Source organism: Chanodichthys erythropterus, chromosome 1 (assembly GCF_024489055.1).
Source record: "Chanodichthys erythropterus isolate Z2021 chromosome 1, ASM2448905v1, whole genome shotgun sequence".
Lineage (NCBI taxonomy): Eukaryota > Metazoa > Chordata > Actinopteri > Cypriniformes > Xenocyprididae > Chanodichthys > Chanodichthys erythropterus.
The window spans coordinates 492,268-515,237 of NC_090221.1; the positions used below are offsets into that span (position 1 = coordinate 492,268).

Sequence of the window (22,970 nt, forward strand, 5' to 3'; positions counted from 1 at the left end):
TTACAATAAGAGTACATTTGTAACATTGGTTAAGGTTAATAAAAGTATTGTTAATTTTTGATTTCATCATATACATTTTAACATTTTAAAGTTGTCTCTTGCATTAGTTATAATGCACTATAAATTAACATGAATGAATCATCAATGTATAATTAATATATTAGTATTTTTATGTATAAAAATTAAAATAAACCTTTAGCCAATTTAAAGAAACAAAATGTAAGAGAGTTAAAACTGAACACAATCTTGCTGCTCAAACTGTGTATAGAACAATTTTTAATATTTTTTTTTGCTCCTTTTGTATTTTACATTTACTTGTACTTTTACTTTCATACAAAAAATATCACATACTTTAAAACTTTTACTCAAGTAACATTCTAAACAGTGACTTTAACTTCTACCAAAGTCATTTTCTGGCAAGATATCTATACTTTTACTCAAGTATGGTTTTCGAATACTTTATACACCACTGCCACCTTTAAGGATTAGTTCACTTTTAATCCTCAGGGGTCTGAGGATTTTTGGGGCCCTGGAGAAGTTTTGACATGCCCTGATATTTGTACTGTTTTCAGTTGTTCATAAACATATTAATGGAAAAAGTGTCATTACACTGTATTCAGCACAAACTAGGCTACAATAATATGTGAGGAACATGTATGTACATGTTTGTGTTTTTTAAGGAATAACGTTTATGCGTGGTTATTGAAAAAACAAAAAACTTAAGTCACTGAAATAAAGCCAAAAATATATATTAAATCTTTGTTCACAAGATTTCTGGGTATTGGAGGTTGTAGACTAGAGTTTTTGCTTCAAAGTTATGTAAAAAGTATGCTGCCTGCTTGTTCATATAAAACAATAGAAAGATTCAAATTTTCGAAAACATCTTTGGTCAAGAAACACAGTATGCGTGGAGGCGTGAATCATCATGAATAATGGGTGATTCTCACCTGAGAAGACAAAAGAATCGCATAAATAGCTCTAATGCCCTGCATAAATAATGAGCTCTTTCAGTCAGGTAGGCTGTGAAAAAACCCTCTGTTGATCATGTCTCAAGCTCATCATGCAATTCTAATAGAGAAGAAAAGAGAGCTAGTTCAAGATGAGCATTTATTGTTAAAACATATCAAATTTTTATTTATTTTTTTTGAAAATGAGCGATGGTTTCTCTAGATAAGATTCTTATTCCTCATCTGGTATCATTTAAAGCTCTTTGAAGCTGCACTGAAACTGACATTTTGACCTTCAACCGTTTGGAGGCCATTGAAGTCCCTTATATGGAGAAAAATTCTTAATTTCTTTTTGACTGAAGAAAGACAGATATAAACATCTTGGATGACACGGGGGTGAGTAAATTATCAGGAAATTTTAATTTGAAAGTGAACTAATTCTATAAGCCCCTACTTGCTAAGACAGAACTTCTTGTGGTTCTAGTGAACTCAACACTTCAACATAACTTCACCATTCAGCTAGGCTCTTCAACAATCACACCTTCCAGGACAGCCAGGAATCCTGTAGTTATGACTGATGATCAGATGAGCTTCACAGAACATTCAACTAAAACTGCCTGATCGTGCAGATTTACCTTGTACAACATTAGGATGATCAGGCCCTTCCTGAAATCATGATATCACTATCACAGAACATAACCTTGACTTTTCCGCTGGTGACCTGTCCTGCCTTATTCCACCCGAGCAGTCATTAGCCATTCAGTCTTTAGCCGCGGTGTCTTCAGCCACAGCTTTATCAGCGAGCAACAAATGAACAACCCTGATGGCTCTTTCATTATATCTGGTGATTTCAATCATGCAAACCTAAAGGAAGTTTTGCTGAAGTTCTGCCAACACTTGAACTTTGCAACAAGGAGAAACAACACATTAGACCTGGTTTACACAATGGGGGGAAAAATGCATACAAGGCCTCGGGTGCTCGGATCACATTTCTGTTATGCTAATTCTAGCATACAGACCACTTCTCAACCTTGCCAAACCTGTTCAAAAGTACATCACAGCGTGGCCAAATGATGCTATTTCAACACTCGGGGACCGACTGGAACAAGTTCAAAGAGGTAGCCAACTACACCGATCACACAGACCTTCAAGAATACACTGATACAGTGACTGCTTATACAAGTGGATTGATGATGTGACAGTCACCAAGACCATCCCCACATGGCACAGGACAGCTGCTAAAGATGCTTTCAGTTCAGGAGATGAAGAAGCCCTTAAAATGGCAAGGACCAATTTGTCACGTGGCATCAAAAAGGCAAAACAGTTGTATGCACAAAAATGAACAATAACTTCACAGACAGCAGTAACACACAGAGCCCGTGGCAAGCCATTCAGACCATCATTGACTACCATCCCCTGCCACAGGCCTGTGATTATGACACATTCTTCCCAGATGCACTCAACCACTTCTACTCATGGTCTGAGATGCAGAATAACACACCCGCACAATAACTACCCACACCTCCCAATGACGAGGTGTTCTGTCTGTCTCCAGCTGACGTAAGGAATCCAGGACATGCGCCGAGAGACTGTGCTGAACAGCTGACAGATGTCTTAATAGACATTTAACACCTCTCTGTGCCAGGCTGTCGTCCCCACATGTCTCGAGTCCACCACCATCGTACCTGTACCAAAGAAGTCACCTGTGTCCTGTCTCAGTGACTAGTGTCCTATAGCACTGACCCCAATCATGATGAGGTGCTTTGAGGGGTTAGTCGAATCACATCAAATTCAGTCTCCCAAACATGTCTCCAGCACTCAGTCCTGTTTGCATACCGTCCAAACCGCTCTCCGGACAATGCAATATCCTACACCCTCCACCAGGCTCCCACCCATCTACAGCGCAAAAACGCTTATGTTAAAATTATGTTCATTGACTTCAGCTCAGCATTCAACACAATAACCCTACAACAGCTCATCAACCAGCTAAACTTGCTGGTCCTTAACAACTCGCTCTGTATTTGGATACTGGACTTTGTAACTGGAAGACCTCAGTCAGTCCATGTCGGCCACAACACCTCGAGCACTGAGCACAGGTGCCCCACAAGGGCTGCTCTTTATGCTGCACTGCCAAGTTCAGCTCCAACCACATCAACTTTGCTGATGACACAACTGTGGTACGCCTCATCAGCAACAACGATGAAACAGTCGACAGAGGGAAAGTGGCACAACTGTCCAGATGGTGTGGTGATAACAACCTGTCCCTCAATGTAGCGTAGACAAAGGAGGTTGTGATGGACTTCAGGAGGAACTCTGTCGACCACCTCCCACTGACTAGCGGCAGCTCAACTGTGGAGAGAGTCAGCAGCACTTCCACTTCCTATGCCGTCTGAAAAGAACAAGTCTCCACCTGTCATTCTACAGGGGCACCACTGAGAGTGTGCTGACCAGCTGCATCACTGTCTGGATTGGGAACTGCAGCACTGCAGACCACAAGATGCAGACCATCTGCAGATGCAAAGAACATCAGTGTCCCTCTCCCCTCCATCCTGGATATTTTCCTTGCACAGTGCTCCAGTAAAGCCACCAGCATCGTGAAGGTCCCCACCCATCCTCTCTTCCAGCTCCTGCCATCAGGAAGACGATACAGAAGCATCCGAGCCCGCTCTGCCAGACTGCTCAACAGCTTCATTCCCCAGGCTGCAAGAGCCCTCAACTTAAATCTCTGAACCATGTCCAAACCCCTACATCCTGAACCAGAAACATTAACACTCCCACCCCATCCCACCACACACTTAACTTGCCAAGGACTGTTTATTTCAAAAATTGTTTACAATTCTCATGTGCAATACTATGTGAGTGAGTAGACTACTCATCAACTGACCATGGGTATTCCTCAGGGTTCAGTTCTTGGACCCCTCCTCTTCTCCATTTACACTACATCACTTGGTCCCATCATTCCGGCACATGGTTTCTCCTACCATTGCTATTCTGATGACACACAACTCTTCCTTTCATTCCAACCAGATGATCCCACAGTAGCTGCACGAATCTCAAGCTGTCTGGCGGACATCTCGGCATGGATGGAACAACATCATCTGCAGCTCAACCTGGCTAAGACTGAGCTTCTCGTCTTCCCTGCCAATCCGACTCTAAATCACAATTTCAGCATCCAGCTAGGTACATCCTCAATTACCCCGTCAAATTCGGCCAGAAATCTTGGAGTAATCCTTGATGATCAACTGACCTTCAAAGACCACATTGCAAAGGTCATGCAGATTTGCACTATACAACATCAGGAAAATCAGGCCCTTTCTAACAGAACATGCAACACAACTTCTGGTCCAGGCCCTGGTCATTTCTAGGCTTGATTACTGCAATGCACTTCTGGCTGGACTGCCATCATGCACAATTAAGCCTCTACAAATGATTCAGAACGCAGCAGCACGTCTCGTCTTAAACGAGCCCAAAAGAGCCCACGTCACGCCTCTCTTCATCTCTCTTCACTGGCTACCACTTGCTGCTCGCATCAAATTCAAGGCGTTGACGCTTGCTTACAGATCCACCACAGGCTCAGCACCTCCTACTTCCACTCACTCTTATGAGTCTACACTCCTACCAGAAACCTGCGCTCATTAAAGGAGCGAAGGCTTGTGGTACCATCACAGAGAGGTACAAAATCACTTTCCAGAACGTTCTCGTTCACTGTTCCTTGTTGGTGGAATGATCTTCCTGCCTTCATCCGGAATGCGGAATCCCTGGCAATATTCAAAAGACAGCTGAAAACCCATCTCTTTCGTGATCACTTAACCTCATCTTAAAAAAAAAAAAAAGAAAACTTTTTATTCCTATCATTTCGCTTCCTCTAATCCCTCTCTATTGTATTTTAGGATAATCTGAGCACTGCCTATAACTTGTATTATGAGCACTTCTTGTCTTTTTGCCTCGTCATGACGACTCGCTTGTTGTATTCCTCACTTGTAAGTCGCTTTTGATAAAAGCGTCTGCCAAATGAATAAATGTACATGTAAATGTATAGGTGGGCCTTACAAACCATCCACCTTCAGTAATACTCTTGGTAACACTTTAGTTTAGGGTCCAATTCTCACTATTAACTAGTTGCTTATTATCATGCCTTAATCTGCATGACCCTATTCTACATCCCTTAATCCTACCCAATACCTAAACTTAACAACTACCTTACTAAATATTAATAAGCAGTAATTTGGAGTTTATTGAGGCAAAAGTCATAGTTAATAGTTAGTTTCTAGAGAGAACTGGACCCTAATCTAAAGTGTGACGATACTCTTGTCTGTGTCCACTCCTGTTTGCGCTGTTTTTGACTTGATTCCTATGTTCACACTTACAAATAAGTCATATTGAATAAATGGTATGCTTATTTTGCATGCTGTTCAGGGTGAAGGCTCCGTGCTCGGTATTTGGCCCGAACCCAGAGTATCCCCCCCCCCTAATTTCAGGTCAAGAAGTAACCGGGTGAGTGTGAGGAGGTTAGGTATGTGTAGGTTTAAATAGGATTATATTGTTTATATAGTTTTACACCTGTGCCAGCTGTGCACTCTGAAATTGCTCATTTTGTGCAGTTGGTTTGATCTCATTATTAGAAATAAGTGTGAACAATATTGAGTCGGCGTGTGTAAACAATGACAACTGTATTTTACTTTTTGCCTGTCTGTGAGCTTCAGTTTGAGAAAGTACTTAGAAAGTAAGAAAGTAAAGTACTTTCTCAAGTTTTCTTCTTTAGAAAGTACTTTACAGATAAAATGTTGACATAAGACATTATTATTCCTCCAAATTGTGATTTGTCTGTTCCCCTTCTTTGTACTTCAACTGTTAAAGAATTCCAGGCAATCTCTTTGATCGCTTTCCATGATATAACTAAGCAGCTAAAACCTACCACATGTCCGCAAGACATCGTTCCCACTCGGTTCTTGCTTCAGGTCTTCAATGTTGTTGGGCCAATTATTTTAGCTGTAATATACGAGTCTCTTCTTAATGCTACTGTCCCAAAATACATGCAATTGCTAAACCCTTGCTTAAAATATCAAATCTTGACCCAACCATTCTATCAAATTATAGAATCATTTCAAATGTATCATGATAAATATATATCATGCTTAAATAAATGCTTCCTTTGGGGTCCATTTTTACAAGTGTGATTGTGCACTAATCAGTTACACAATGAATGCCCCTAAAATAGAGACCCAAACACACAAGCCTCCAAATGAAGAATGACAAGCAAAAACATAATGCCACAAAATCATCAGTTTATTTCTCCATGATTAAAACACATCAACATCAATAATAAAAAAAAAAAAAAATCTAAAATTTTACCAGTTAGCTTAACCCAAATGCTAAACATTCATTGGCATTAATTGCTGAGGTGGCCACAATACTGTACAGGAGATCCAATGATGCAAACATTCAGTTATTGTACACTGTACTTTAACAAGATAGTCTGCCAGTGGGTTGTGTTTTAGTCAGACCAAATGGACCGGCCAACATGACACCAACAAACAAAAAAGAAAACAAACACAAACTGCACAACACCCTCAAAGCAACACAAACAACAACAACAATAAAGATGAAAATGATAATGATAATAGTAACAACAACAATAAATCAAAATGATAAAAAAACAAGGATTTTTTCCCATACAACAAACAACAAAAAAAGATAATCGAAAGGTTTTTTTTGTTTTTTTTACAATCATGTCTTTGCACAAAACATTAGATAAGGCTCAAAACTGTGAACACTACAATTAAACAAACAAACAAAAAAATATATACTAACTACTTAAATAAAATACAATAAACAATGAGCCAATAGAGAAAAACTAAACAAGTACATTCAGTTTAACACACACACACCAGGTGGCGCCGGAACAAAAGGCCACAGTTTTATAGCACATCCAGGCAAACAGCAAAATAACGGCGTTCAACACCACAGAGAACAAGCAGCAATCCAGACTCTACATGAGCCACAGCAAAACAGCAGCTGGCACTTCTTCTGTGCGAGATACACTTACATAACCACTAACAAGGCCTGGATACACCGAATACTCAGAGCAGTGGAGAAAATGCAAGTGGCACACAAACAAGTCACACCAACGATGCCATGAGGAGGAAGATCACACCTGTGCCTGTATATAGGAATGTGATTGCCTGAACAACCCAAACACACGTTCTTAAAGGGCCATCCTACGACACAAGCATGTCATTTCACTTTCATGCTGATGACACCCAAATCTACCTGCCCTTGAAGAAAAAAGACAAAACGTGCTTGATTCTTTTGAGTCATTTGGCTGTGTGTGCAACTGATGTCATGTCAGGAAAGGGGTGTGTCTTCTGGTGGTGCCCCGCCCACGAGGAGGGTCTGAATGTTGTGTTTACAAATTGTGTTACTGAAAATCCTGTATAGTGCATCTTTAACTATTAAAATCCCAGACGAATCCCACTCCCTCAATCGCTATACCGGAAGTCCCCTAAAAATTTAAATTCTGTAATTAATTTTTCATCCTAATGTCATTCTAAACCATGATTTTCTTTTTTTCTTTTTTTTTTTTTGTGGAACATGAATCAAAATGTTAAATGTTAAACACTATTAAACGTTCAACATTAACACATTTAATCTAATCTATTCTAAGTACAAGACAATAATGAACATTAAAGAGCAACACATGAATAGTGTGAAAACAGTATCCAATTATATGTTCATCTGGTGTCCATAGATCCATGAATATGCAATATTATTTCCATTATTTTTTAACTTTGTCAAATAACCCAAATAACCAGGAGTTTAAAATGATTAGTTGGCTCAGTCATTGTCAGATAAAGTTAGTTTGGTATTTTCACTTCTATCAGTGATTTTCATCTGTTCAGGCTCAAACATTGTCAGTTCATCCTGTTGGAATTTGATGTCTGCGTTATAAAAACATAAAGTCTGTGTCACGCAGTCCATAGAAAGTTTAATTTCTGCTCCATTCAAATTTAGTCTTTAATGCTTTTCACTATTAAACTTCAAAAACTTCATACAGTGTTTGCAACTATGCCATGAAAAGGAATCATTTTGTTCAAAACAATACTTGATGGACATAAAATGTTCATTTATATTGTAAGCTTTATGTTTGTATTATATTTTCAAGCAAGATTTAAGCATGATGTGAAACTGAAAATGACAAACAAACAAATACTGAACAGTCGCTTGCTGCAGCCCTACACTAAATGTTTGAACAAAAAAGAAAAATTCCTCATTCATGATAATGCAGTGCCCGTGACTCATTCCCGATAGGAAGACGTGCTCTCCATACTCATCAGACGGCCTCTGAGCACGGAGCTGCCGTGCTGGGACAGCTGCTGCTTGAACTCGGTGGTCAGGAAGTAGTAGATGAGAGGGTTGAGGCAGCAGTTCAGGCTCGCCATGCAGAGAGAAATAGGGTGAAACTGTCTGATGGCCCGGCTCACTTCACAGTTTGTTATAATGCACTGGGTTACCATGAGATAAAGCAGGAAGTTGATGTGGTAGGGGGCGAAGCAGAAGAGGAAGACACCTGTGCACACCCTGACCATGCGCAAGGCCTTTCTTGTGTTACCGGTGGATTGGTCGGTGCGACTCCTCTGTCGCAAAGAGTTCACTATTAAGTAAGTACAGAAGCCAATGATGAATAATGGACCAATAAATCCAAAGAGTTCAGCAGCGGCCATCATGGAAATGGCTAAGCGAAAATCCAGCTTTCGCATTGGCAGGTCTTTGAAGCAGGTTCCGTTTTCCTTTGCTGGATCCGGTCTGTTCCTCATTAAGATGAAGGGTGAGCAGCAGAGCCCCACCACCACCCACACCACAACACTGATGCAGACGTCATAGCGGGACTTCCAGTGCTTGGCGCGGAACGGCCGCATGAGAAAAGCGCAGCGCTGGATGCTGATGCAGACCAGAAAAGCGATGCTAGCATACATGTTAAGGTATTTCAGGTAAAAGCACAGCAGACACAACCCGCTGCCAAAAGGCCAATCTTGATGGATGTAGTAGTGAATTCGAAGGGGCAGCGACATCACGTGAGCCAGGTCAGCTACGGTCAGGTTAATCATGAAGATGATGGCTTTCGTCTTTTTGCTGTGAATCGAAGAAAACCCGTGGCGTTACAAGACACCCGCGACTCTAAACAGACCTCTGGAAATACATCTAAGAAAAGCAGATTCTCCTGATGTGGTTTGAAAGCTTGATCAGTACTGTCACAATGACACTGAGCTGTCCAGGAAAGACTCTGTTAACAGTGAAATTTCTCAGAGGAAATGATTGTAAAAAGTTTTCATATTACTCAACTTACACTCTGAATCTGTCAAAATGCTTAAAAGCTAACTGCACCACCTCTGAACAGAGTGACTAGCTGTAATATTGTTAACCAGCTTGGTTCTCCAGCAGATGTACGTTAAGCCGGGTTCACACTGTACGAATTATAATAGTCCTTTATGACTGTTGCTTGTCAGACTGTACGAACGTGATCCGCGCTGTAAGCCGTGGCGCTCTGACGGATCTAATGTCAGACTGTGTCTTCTCTCTTCTTCAATCAATGACACGATCTGTGACGGGACTGAAATGGTGGCCAGCAAACAAAACTTATCTCTAGAGTTAATTCTGATCGTGGCTTTTCTTGAAAGCAGAACTGGATGAAAATGAAGACTGTGTGGAGCAGGCGGTGCTCTGATCATCAGGTTCTGCGCTCCTATTGGTCTTTGATTTGATTTTGTCTTTGGAAAAGCCTCTAAACTGCTGACACTGCCAGAATTTCATCAGAGGTCAAATTTGATCGGCTGTGGGCGAACATGTCAAACTAGCGATCAAAGACTTCAGATTTTGGCCTAGGATCAGAGGTATCTTCACAAAATTTGTCTCAGACGGCCAAATCATACAGTGTGAATCCGGATTTATTAAGTTATCACTGAGGCTGAAACACTGACCTTATGAATCGACACAGAACCCAGAGAGCCAGAGTGTTGCTCAGCAGGCCTGGGATGAAGATGATCAGGTAAAAGAAGGTGTAGAGCTGGTTCATGGCTGTTTCCCAGTCAGTCATATTGGTTGAACAGGAGTAGTTCACCATGATGTTCGGATATGACATATTCATGACTGTGAAACTTGGATTTCATTTATTGTAGACAGAAAATCACTGTGGAATGAAATTAAACCAACTTTGAAATTCCTTCCAATACAATACACACACACACATATATAAATGTATATTCACAAATTTGTCTTATACAGCCAAATTGTGGCCGAAATGTACATACATGAGCAAAAGATCAAGCAAAATGGTTGACAAACATCAGTGATGAACTACAGCACATGGCAGTTTTGATACTGATGCGACATTCAGACATTTCTTAGACTGACTTAAATCCTCTAATACTTTTTGAGGCTACTTAATATCTGCCTAAATTTTAATGTTATTATATTAAAACGTTTGAATAAATATAATGTTTCATAATTGTGAACTCCCTTCCTGTGCAAGCATAAAGGAAGTGTGAGACATGGGTGTACATATTTATACCCATATGGTACGTCTTTATGTGCTTATGTCTCGTATTCTGATTTAGAAAAGTTATTTTAAGATTTTTCATAACATTTTGGTCATCAGAAACAATATCTAATAATGTAAAGCTGTGTGCTGTGTAACTGAAAGCACATGTTGAGCAAATGGAGGAACTCAGGTTTTACAAGTATGCAAATCTGCTAATTTATTATTTTCTTCAGTTAGAGTCATTTTATTTCTTGTCATGTGTTTAGTTTCTGCTGCGACAGATGTGATGATACGTCAGTGATTTGACTATGAAAAGACATGGTGAAATAAACTCTGTGAAAATGATTCATCAGTAAACGCAGCGACGAAAATAGCAACAACAGAATCAACTTCACTATTCCTAATGAAATATTTGCAGTTCACATTTAAATTCAGTAAGAAGAATTAATTGCACACTGTAAGTTTTTTGTTTGTTTGCTTAATCCAGGTATGTTTCAAGTGTACATAGAAAGGAAGAATTAAGCAGAACAAGTCTTTTATTGTTATGAAAGGTTTGTCCTACCTGTTGGACTGAGCTGAAGTCTGCCTGAATTTGGTGCTTTCCAGTTCAGGTCATCATTGCAGCTCGCTGCAGCAAGAGGAAGTTATATGAACGTCACGTTATTTTTCAGCTAGACCACTAACAGACACAAGCCGTGACGTGTCTCAGGAAAGTGAAACTGTTTTTGTTGATTTAGTGGTAGTCAGTTAGTTATAAACTCACAGAGTGATGAAAGCACAGATGAACACACATCCTCCACATAATACTGTAATCTAAACTTAAACATCAAAAATGCACAAAAACAAGACCTTTTTCAGTTAGTTACATGTGTCATTCACTGCTATCTAAAGCAAGTTAGAGTGTGATTTCTAAGAATTCACCTTGAGTTCCTCGATGTAGATGCAGGAACATGATTGGTTGCATCATCTTTACAATTTTATTTAAATTTACAGTAGCCTACTACAGTACCGATCAAATATTTGGAAACATTACAATTTTATGTTTTTGAAAGAAGTCTCTTTTTCTCACCAAGGCTGCATTTATTTCATCAAAAATACAGTAAAACGGTAATATTGTGAAATATTGTTACAATTTAAAATAATGTTTTCTATTTTAATAAATTGCAATTTATACATGTAATTACCATAAATTAAGACCATTTTGATTTGCTTTGCATCAACTCGACACATGAGAGCAGAGCTTGTTACATGAATGTGATTTGGAGATTAATATTTTGTAAATAAAGTGTTAAATGTTTTTTTTTTTTTCACAAACAAAGCAAGATATTTTTGATGAAATCCGATGGCACAGTGAGGCCTCTAGTGAGAGCAAAGCCATTCAAACTCTCAAGATCCATTAATGTACTTAAAACATATTTAAATCAGTTCATGTGAGTACAGTGGTTCAATATTAATATTATAAAGCGGCGAGAATATTTTTGTGCCCCCAAAAAACTAAATAAAGACTTTTCAACAATATCTATGGGGCGATTTCAAAACACTGCTTCTGAGCGTTATGAATCTTTTGTTTCGAGTTAGTGATTCGGATCTCCTATCAAAGGGCTAAACTGCTGAAATGACGAGACTTTGGCGCTCCGAATCACTGATTCGATTCATAAAGCTCTGAAACAGTGTTTTGAAATCGGCTCATATTGATATTGTTGAAAAGTCTTTATTTTACAAAAATATTCTTGTGGCTTTATGATATTAATATTGAATCACTGTACTCACATGAACTGATTTAAATATGTTTTTAGTACATTAATGGATCTTGAGAGAGGAAATGTCATTGCTGGCTATGCAGGCCTCACTGAGCCATCGGATTTCATCAAAAATATCTTAATTTGTGTTCTGAAGATGAATGAAGGTCTTACGGGTGTGGAACGACATGAGGGAGGGTAATTAATGACATTATTTTCATTTTTGGGTGAGTTACCTCTTTAAATCTACAATGAACCAATGAAACGCAAGATCAACGGGGTTAATTATCATACTAAATGTAATGTATGAATGAATACAAATAAAGATAAAAATGTGTGAATAAATATGTAAAAATATAAAGAAATATGAAAATAAATACATGCGGGAATGAATAAATAAATATTAAAACAAATTAACATAAATTAATATCAAATTAAATGGAAAAAATAATTATAGAATAAATAAACCAAACTTAAAAAGAAGTAAATAAATGGAAAAATAAATGCAGAAAATAATAAATTAAGGAAAATTAATACAAAATAAATTTAGGATTAATTTTTTATTTTGGTCCTCCAAAGCACACTTCCACAAAGCGGTTTCTTCAGACTCTCCAAGCGCGCTCACGATAATATGCAGGACACAGGCGCGTTCTCGCGGAACAGGCACGGATTTCTCCAGTGGGTCGCCGGTTCTGGATCACAGCGGGTAAAGACAGCCTGAGAGGACTCAACATAAAGTTTGATGTAAGTTTTCTTTGCGTGTGGAGCTCTGCTCTCTGTTCAGATGGTGTAAACTCTGAGTGTTTGTTGGTGTCGCGATCCTCATCTGCTTAAAATATGAGATTTCCCTGAAGAATCGCGTCACAGGTCAGTAAATACTAATGCTCAGATCTGGTGTTTGCTGTGATGGTTCAGCGATTCAGTGTATGAATACTGAAGTGATGATGGTAAAATTTTAATTTAAACTGTATGCTTTCAATGCAGCTTTCCAGAGATGTGTATTTCAGTGTCAAAAGCTTCACATAAGAGAGAAACGCTGTAGATGTGTTTAGTTACAGGAGAGGAAACCCATTCTCAGCTGGGGAGTCCACTGAGCTCCATATGACAATAACATATTAATCAAGAATATATTTATCATTTAGGACAAATAACAGACCAAGTAATGCAGTCCTTCAATGCATTAATAAAGTAGTGATTTTTAATGTAATGATTAAATTGTAATAATAACGTTTGGCAGAGATGCAGGGGAAGGTTGTCATATCAGTGATCATACATGTCAAGCTTTGTGTGGCTTCATAAATAAATCACATGAGCTGAATCGTGTGTTTGATGAGGAAGACATAGTGAATGTGCAGTGGTGTGGGTCAGGACAGGACAGGACAGGTTTGGGAAGCTCCGCACTAACTAATTTTCTCACTGTCGTCCCCATGCAGTAAACCACGGATTTGCCTGTCGGTCTGTGCTGTAACAGACGAATGTAGCTGACTGTACTTTCAAAGCACAAGATGTGAACGTCTGAGTAGATGATGGGAAGGCCGGATCACGCAGAGCTCCTGCTGAGTGTTGGGAATTAACTGGAAACAGAAGAACAGCTTCCACTGCGAGTGCCACAATGGCCAGTCTTGTTCTCAATGAGACGGGGATGGAGAACTGTGGCATCGATGACTCCTTCAAGTATAACCTGTACGGTGTGGTGTACAGCGTGGCCTTCGTTCTGGGTCTGGCCACGAACTGCGCTTCACTGTTCGTCTTCTGCTGTCGCATGGAACTGCGTAACGAGACCACGCTTTTCATGACCAATCTAGCTTTATCAGACTTAGTGTTTGTGTTCACTCTCCCTTTCAAAATCTTCTATAACGTGAATCGCCACTGGCCTTTCGGCGATACGTTGTGCAAGATCTCCGGAGGAGCCTTCATCACCAACATCTACGGCAGTATGCTGTTCCTCACGTGCATCAGCGTGGATCGCTTCCTGGCTATCGTTTACCCCTTCCGCTCGCTCTCCATCCGTACCCGCCGCAACGCTGGCATCGTGTGTGGCACCATCTGGTTGCTGATCCTGGGTGGAGGCATGTCAGTCACCTTCTTCTCTGCCACCAACCAGTCCAAGACTAGCACCACCTGCTTCGAGGGATTCTCCAAGAAAACGTGGAAGACGCATTTGTCCAAGATCACCATCTTCATTGAAGTGGTGGGTTTCCTCATACCGTTGATGATCAATCTAGCCTGCTCTTCCATGGTGCTGAGGACTTTGCGTAGACCTGCTACTCTGTGTCAGATCGGCACTAACAAGCGGCGCGTTCTGCGCATGATCGTAGTGCATTTGGCCATTTTTATTGTTTGCTTTGTGCCTTACAATTCGGTTCTGTTTGTCTATGCCATGGTGCGCACTCGAGCGCTCGCGAGCTGCTGGGTGGAGAGGCTCGCACGGACCCTGTATCCCATAACGCTCTGCGTCGCGACCTTCAACTGCTGCTTTGACCCGGTGGTCTACTACTTCACCTCCGAGTCCTTTCAGAAATCACTGTCTACCGGGAAGTGTCAGGCCATGCAGGAAAACACGCTGAGGAGCGATTGCCCCGTGTCCGCCAAGGAGAATACTGCCGCGGTTGAGCTCCACACGCTGACCAGCAATGGAAAAGATCAGGGCAGCGAGACTCCGTTCTGAGGAGCACAGAAGAAGATCTGTGGAAAATGACTGGAATTTGGATGATGCATGAAACATCTAAGGACGTCTGTCCAGTAACTACTTAAAGCGTGTAGTGTGTGTTTACACAGGTGTACAGTGTGTCACTGCATTTGATCAATAAGTACCCTAACATGTATTGGGCCGTATTGTATTTTTACCCATAAGCACCTTCTGAAGGTTTTGTTACAGATCTGTGTTAATGACCTGTTTGAATGTTTGTGTACATTTTGCAATCTGCAAAATTTGGTTTGCCTTTTACTGAAATCAATGGTAAGCAGTGAACTGATTAATCGTAAACACTTAAATGTACTTAACACTATAAGCACACAATCCCATTAGGTGGAAATATCTGCAAAACTACAACAGAAAGTTGCTGGTTCAAGCTACAGAAGAAGAGGTTCATCAGCTGTAAAACTGCTGAGAAACCCTAAGAACAGAAACACTTGTGTGTTCAGGTATTCACACATCCGTTAGTGCATTACTGTGACGATCCTCAGTGCTCCAGACGGACCTGAAGTTTCCTAAGATGTCTGTCATTAATCCAGGCGTTAGTCTTCATGTAGCTGTTTATAAACATGTCAACTGTGACCCTAACTGTGACGTCAGTGTCCACTATAACACCTGACCGATGCAGTTTGTGTGAATAAAGAGTGGCCACTGACTGTTTTCAGCTAATAGCTGTAAGATGCTTTTTTCACGCAGTGCATTATGGGAGGACGATTCAAATTGTGTGGTGACCAGCAAGAGTTATTTTACTTCTGCATTTAGTTTTTTCTGTTGTGGATATTTGCAACTTTTTCTATGAATATATTATCTGTAAAGATCTACTGTATTTTAAACATCCAGTGAAGTCTCTAGTTTTACATGATGGCAGGCTAGTGTATTTTACTCAGACATGACAGAGTAAATGGATCCAGAAGCTGGGGTATCCTTCAGGATAAGATGTAGAAACTTACTCTCTGAACATAACCTGAACATAATCTGAACATAATCTGAACATAACCTGAACATAACCTGAACATAATCTGAACATAACCTGAATATAACATGAATATAATCTGAACATAACCTGAATATAACATGAATATAACCTGAATATAACATGAATATAACATGAATATAATCTGAACATAACCTGAATATAACATGAATATAACCTGAATATAACATGAATATAACATGAATATAACATGAATATAACCTGAATATAACATGAATATAACATGAATATAACACTGCAAGACAGTGATTGAAGACAGTGAAGGAACAGAATTTCTCATCTCTGTTTTAGGGGATGATTTGAAATGAAATCGTCTAAGATTCTCGAGCAGATGGTTGTGGTTGATTTCAACTTTTCTTTCTGTTCTCAGTTTTCTTAAAAAAAACCCAAAGTGGTCAGTTCTCCTCTTGTTATACAGTTAACTACATTAGTTAACAAGAACTAATAATGAAAATACTTCTAAAGCATTTAGGAATGTTAATGTTAATGCCAACAATTTTGAATATATTATTAAAATAAAAGGTTTTATTTTTATTTATTTTTTTATTTTGTATGTTTCACATATGGGACCAACAGGGGGAGCAGGAGGTCACATGGACCAGATACACCAGCACAGATTTGCATGACTACTAGACAGACCAGTACTAAACCAGCCTGGACCAACATTTAATTCATACTGGTTTATGCTGAATTTTCAGCAGCGTGTAATCATAATGCAAAAAGTAACACTAAAATCAACATTTCAAACAAATTTAAACTTTCACAAAAAGTCTTGGAAAATGACTAAATATGCAAAACCTAAATATGCTCGCAAGCCACTAGGGAACACATCCTTATGTACAGTGAATATATATCAATGTGTTCACTGTCACTGAGCCTGACATCATCTGCAAGTTCACACACCTCTTTAACACGACCTTTTGTGACCTCAGATTGACTAAATCATTAATTATTGAGACTGCCATAAGCATTGTTTTGTCTTATAAGTACATAAACAGCTGGACACATCATGTTTAGTTATATATCCTCAGTTTGGTGCAGTGACAGCGTGAGTTTGTTCATCAGAATGACTTACACAACAGCATGTGGGATTCAGAAACTGGGTCTTATGTGAATTCTCTGGTGTTGCACTTACTTGACCGAACGCTTATTATTCCTGCAGCAATGGGTCCATTGTCTCAGACTGAAAAAGGCTTGTGTCCAGGTCGTGAGAGCCGTCTTAATGCTCTTAAATATGTTGTTACAGGCCCCTTTTGGCACGTAACCTTCATTAGATTACGGGAAAACACTCTAAATCATTCTGAAGGGTTTTTTTCCCTGTACTGCCTATTTTCATCTTCATCAAATTCATTTATTACTAATTTATTAATCTTATAGTAATCTGTCTTTTTTGTTACTCTTTCCAGTTACCTTTTTTATTGTAAGGTGAAGTGAAGCTATTGTTCAGACTCGTACAGAAGGAGTTTGTGTTGATGGCAGGAGCTTCAGTGCAGAAAGCAGAAGCACAGACGTATGCAGGGTTCGGTTCATGTAGTTTATTATCTTGTGAGAATGTGATCATATGTTGTGGCCTGGAGATCCTCGAGATGTTGAGGGAAAAACATATCTTTCCTTGTGGCCATGAGTCTAATGCGTAAACGTAACCATAGCAACTTGGGATTGTCAGAATTTTAAATTATTAATGGATTAAAATTTCATTTTGAGTTAAGAATGACAAAAAAGTGTGAAATTAAGAAATTATATTAACCTGTTATATTAGGCCTGTATTATATTGTGTGATGTTGCCAATAGACATTCAAATGAAGTTTATTATCAATAAATGTTAATAGAATAAGTAAGAATATAAAATAATATAGGCCTAAAACATTTTTATCCGTCTCATGCCACGGCCTTTCAAATCCATTTACTGATTGTTTCTTTTTCTTTTATATTTGTATATTATTATTATTACTGGTTATATTTTTTATTCATTATGTATATGCTTTATTTTCCCCTTCATTTCATCTCTTTACCTAAATATCATTCTGTCTATTATGTATCTTAAAGTATATGTTTTGTAAATACTGTAAATGCAACATAAATATGACATATTTCCCTACTATATAGCAGACAAAAACAGTGATTTACGGTGCAGTAAGAAGTGTAACAATATGAGTTACAACATTGTGTAAAAAGTCACACGGCAGCTCATCCTGATGAGAAGAACACACATCAGTGTAGGCACATTAATCTTTGAGTATATTTTCATCTTGAGACCTCTATCAGACACCAAACGAGATAAAATGCACAGCCAACATGATTTGAATCATAAAGAAAAGATGCTTAACGCCACCTGGTGGAAGGACAAGCAAAATACTCTTACATATCCCAGATGGAAAGAACAATTTCATACAATCTCAATTAATAATAATAATAATAATAATAATCTAACCCTCTCTCTCTCCTGTGGTGGTTGAAGAGAGACTCTGATATAAAGCACTGGTGTACAGTAGTAGTTTTAATGCATGTGTCTAATTTAACCGAGTCGTTCATTCATTAAAACATGCAGCTTCACAGAAGCTAATATGTATTTTAAAATCAAATACACATTGATTTTTAAAAATAAAAAATGACCATTTGCAGTGTTTCTCAAAGTTGATTTTATCACCCAAAAGCCCCGATAATAAGAACATCAATGAAAAGACCGGAGGACAGCTGTGACATCAATAAAACATCTTGTTAATGTTATATTTTTATTGAGATTTTAAAGCAATATACTACTAATACTATTTAAACACACACACACACACACTCACACACACACTCACACACACACACTCACACACACACTCACACACACACACTCACACACACACACACACACACACACACACACACACACACATGTTTGTTTTTGTGAATTGTGGGGACTTTCCATAGACTTCAATGCATTTTACACTGAACAAACTGTACATTCTATCCCCCTACCCTGCCCCTACCCCTAAACCTAACCCTCACAGGAAACTGTGCAAACTTTTACTTTTTCACAAAAACTCATTCTATATGATTTATAAACCCATTTACATTGTGGGGACCGCTGGCTGGTCCCCACGATGTAGGTGAACTCAGGTTTATATTACATCATGGGGACATTTGGTCCCCACAATGTAATATAAACAAAAGCACACACACACACTCTCACACACACACACACACACACACACACACACACACACACACACACACACTCACACACACTCACACACACACACACACACACACACACACACACACACACACACTCACACACACACACACACTTGGAGCTTGGCCTGCCACAAGTCGCTGCGCTCCCAAGTCCGGTGGTGCTGGTGTTCCTGACGGGCCTTCCTCCGTCCTCTCTGCCGCCCGCAGACGTGTCAGTTTCCAGCACTTCCGGGCCCTCCGTCCCTCGTCCGCCTCCGGTCCATGAGCAGTGAATGAACGGCGCTCTCTTCTGCTCTCATTACCCACAACCTCGAGCAGCTGATGTAAACATGAGCCTCACCCAGCAGGCAGAGGAGAAGGTTTTATAGGAATATCTTCAGAGGTCTGGTTTCAAGCATAATTCCTTTGAAGTGAATTCTTTGTAAACAATAACTGCTGGACACAGGCCACCAGGGCACCGTACAGACTTCTGTCAGAGCTAGTGCTGGCTGCAAGGGTCAGTCTGAGGATTAACTTTGGGTCTGAAGGGACCAGTTCATAGATTCATCTGAGGTTGTGTTGGTCGTACTTCAAGCCTTCTTCCATCCGCCACAGGTGTCGCCGGAGCATATCCCATCTGGGACAGCAGAGGAAATGCAGTCGCCAACCAGTGCTTTTCCCATTATTGGGGATTACAGATTATATGGATTACAGATGCTGTCACTCTGTCCTATGAGATGCCCGGATTAGCTTCACCTTTAGGAGTCAGGGCATCTTCTCAGGGCGATGTTTGTGCTGCGGCAGCTGGTCCTCTCCACACACATTCGTCAGGTTTACAGTCTGGACATGGATTCAACCGCAGGATCACAAGCTGACCGTGTCCTGACCGTCCTCAACAGATGTCTGTCACACAGGCAGGCATTCGTCCTCAGCGCGGCGTCAGTATTGACATTCCCATTGGATCACCAGACACCGGGTCTCAAGGAACCGGGTTACATATGCAACCTGTTTTATGGGGACTTTCCATAGATATAATGATTTTTATATTGTATAAACGGTATATTCTATCTCCTAATCCTAAACCTACCCATCACAGAAAACTTTCTGCATTTTTGCATTTGTTTTCCTCATATGGATCAAAAAATGTCAAAGATTTCTGGTATTGCCATCCTTGTGGGGATGTGTGTGTGTGTGTGTGTGTGTGTGTGCGTATGATCTTCTGCTGCTGAGGGATGTGTGCTGTAACCATGGTGACCGAGCTCGCTGCATTTCTGAACAGATCAGGCAGAGCATCTCTTCTCTGGACATGATTGTTTCCCTGTAAATGATAAACTGGATTATCACATTCCCACTGTGTCATATTTTTTAGGACTCTTTATTTACTCTCTTTCAAGTTGGCGTGTCATATCAGCCAGTAAAGTATGAACACACGGTGCATGAGTTTTTCACATTAACCACTAGTCTTTCAAAAAAAGAGGAAGAGAAGATAATGGCATGTGATCATGTCCTTTCCTCATGCAGACACTTCCTTTCACTTTCACTATTCCTCTAGAGTTTTATAGGTGTTTGTTTTTCAGTTTTCTGTGGTTTGTCGTGGTCAAGCACGACTGTGTTTCAGTTCACCAACAGGGACAAAGACAAGGATGTCGTCTTGGCCTTCTTTGAGTTGGACTTTGTTCCAGGGTTTAGCTGAACAGAAGGTTCATACACTCACACGCTTCACGAGCATCGCTGAGTAATGCAGCTTACAGCAGCTTTAACATAAGGAGCTTGTTATGAGTTTTACACACTGAGAATGAGAAGGAGAGTGTCCGTAACCTGTTAGTGTTCGTGGTACACCTAAAGGGTTAAATAAACATACAGATTTTAAGTTGAAAATGATTTCCCAGTTATATAAATGTATGAAAATATATATTGGTCACATGCTCCCACTTTCCCATTTTATTAAGCTTTTTCTTCGCTATAGTTTATTTTAACTTGGCCTGTGACCTGACAAAGATTCTTTAACTTAAGATTTTTAAATGACTAATATTCCATGTCTCTCAATTAATATGATCTCAAAAATCTGTATGGATATTACAGTTTTTTCCAATTGCTAACACACAATTTTTCAAACTAGTCTGGTTTTATCAAAACACTTAACACAATTCACAAAACCACACACCCAAACTGCAAAATACCTCATTTATCCTGCAAAATGAAGCACTGCAACCGAAACTACACAGAGCATTATCAAAATCAAACTTTTGCATGAAATGGCACACACTTCATTCATATTACCAGATTTTTGCCTAACCACCTACACACTGTTGGGCATAATGAAAAGCACCCCCATCTTTAGTATGCTTTGCCATAATACTAAAATATGTATCAGATTGTTCACATGCACAGAAATATTTGCAGATACACACACATGCTGTTGCAACATTTTTATTTTTTTTCCTTCACTACAGTAAACAAGTCAGTACAACATAAGCACAGCAGATATATTTACATGGGACTGAACAAAAATATTCTTACAAAAAAAGTAAACTGAAAAAGAAAATTTCTGAAAAAAAAATATATTACAGTAAAAAAAAGAGGCAAGAAAAATAATTAGGCAGCATCTTGCCGCACAGCCGGGTCTGGCCACAACGCCTCGTCAACATCACAGGCAATATCTTCCCTTGCCAGACATCGAGGGAAGAAGCGCCTTGAGTGCCTTATCCATCCCTGAATTGCACCCACATCAATCTCATCACATGCCTCTTCCATGGCCTGCACAAGAGGCATGCGCACAAAGGGCTGCCGGTCGTATACCTTCCACCGCCATGCCGAAAAGAGTTCTTCTATGGGGTTCAGAAATGGTGAGTATGGTGGGAGGTATTGCACGAGAAATGTTGGGTGGTCAGCAAACCAGTTTTGGACTGGGGCTGCACGATGAAAGCTCACGTTGTCCCATACTACAACGTACCGGTTTCTTTGATGGTCTGCATCATTCATACGCTCTGGTGGTATGAGAATGTTGTGAAGTCTGTCCAGAAATGTGAGAATATGGGCTGTGTTGTATGGTCCAAGTTTGGCATGACGGTGGAGGACACCATGCATACTGGAGATGGCAGCGCACATTGTGATGTTCCCACCACGCTGGCCAGGAACATCTATAATGGCTCTGTGGCCAATGAGGTTTCTCCCTCTTCTTCTGGTCTTTGCTAGGTTGAACCCAGCCTCATCTATAAAGATGAACTCATGTGGGATTGCATGAGCATCCATTTCCAGTACTCCCTGAAAACAAAGAACAAAAATCACTCAATATGGTGTTATCCAGTACACTGGGAAACAATGTTGTGTGTAGTGTACTGCAGTCAATATAGTACTTACATCCACATATGCTCGTCTGAACTCTTTGTTTCTTTGAGAGTTTCTCTCAAACGGCACCTTATAAAGTTGTTTCATTCTGATTTGGTTTCGCTTGAGAATGCGAGCCAATGTGGACAGACTAACTCGTTGAATGTTGTTGAATAAGGTGTTGTCTTGGATGATGTGGCTTTGAATTTCTCGTAATCTGATTTCATTATTTTCCAAAACCAAGTTTACAATGGCAGCTTCCTGTACCCCGGTGAACATTTGGCCCCTTCCTCCACCATGGTGTCGTCTCTCAGTCCTTTAGAAAAAATAAAATAAAAATATATATAGGGCTTGGACAATGCAGCCTAGATATTTTCCCCCACAGTAGAGTACATTGTACAGGAAACTTGTACAGTTCATGAATGGCTGATGTCATACACTAAGTAAACAGGTGTCACCCAACTGATACACTATGACATGGGGTATACTACATGTGTACTACATGAAATTTTGGTTACATACCTGTTCTCCAGTCTAAAGGTCCGGATGACAGAGGCGACAGTAAAAC

The 22,970-nt window shown here is 39.8% G+C and overlaps 2 protein-coding genes across 2 annotated transcripts; one reads left to right on the forward strand and one right to left on the reverse strand.

The window, feature by feature from the left end:
• Positions 1–6,221: 6,221 nt before the first annotated feature.
• Positions 6,222–11,180, reverse strand: p2ry10 (P2Y receptor family member 10). Its single transcript, XM_067410771.1, has 3 exons — positions 11,045–11,180; positions 9,923–10,131; positions 6,222–9,077 (listed from the first exon to the last, which is right to left on the reverse strand). Exons 2-3 carry the CDS (start codon positions 10,087–10,089, stop codon positions 8,243–8,245), a joined length of 1,002 nt encoding a protein of 333 aa, XP_067266872.1. The 5' UTR covers positions 10,090–10,131; positions 11,045–11,180; the 3' UTR covers positions 6,222–8,242.
• Positions 11,181–13,833: 2,653 nt separating this feature from the next.
• lpar4 (lysophosphatidic acid receptor 4) lies at positions 13,834–14,889 on the forward strand. Its single transcript, XM_067410783.1, has one exon. The coding sequence runs from the start codon at positions 13,834–13,836 to the stop codon at positions 14,887–14,889; it is 1,056 nt and encodes a 351-aa protein (XP_067266884.1).
• The last annotated feature ends 8,081 nt before the right edge of the window (positions 14,890–22,970 follow it).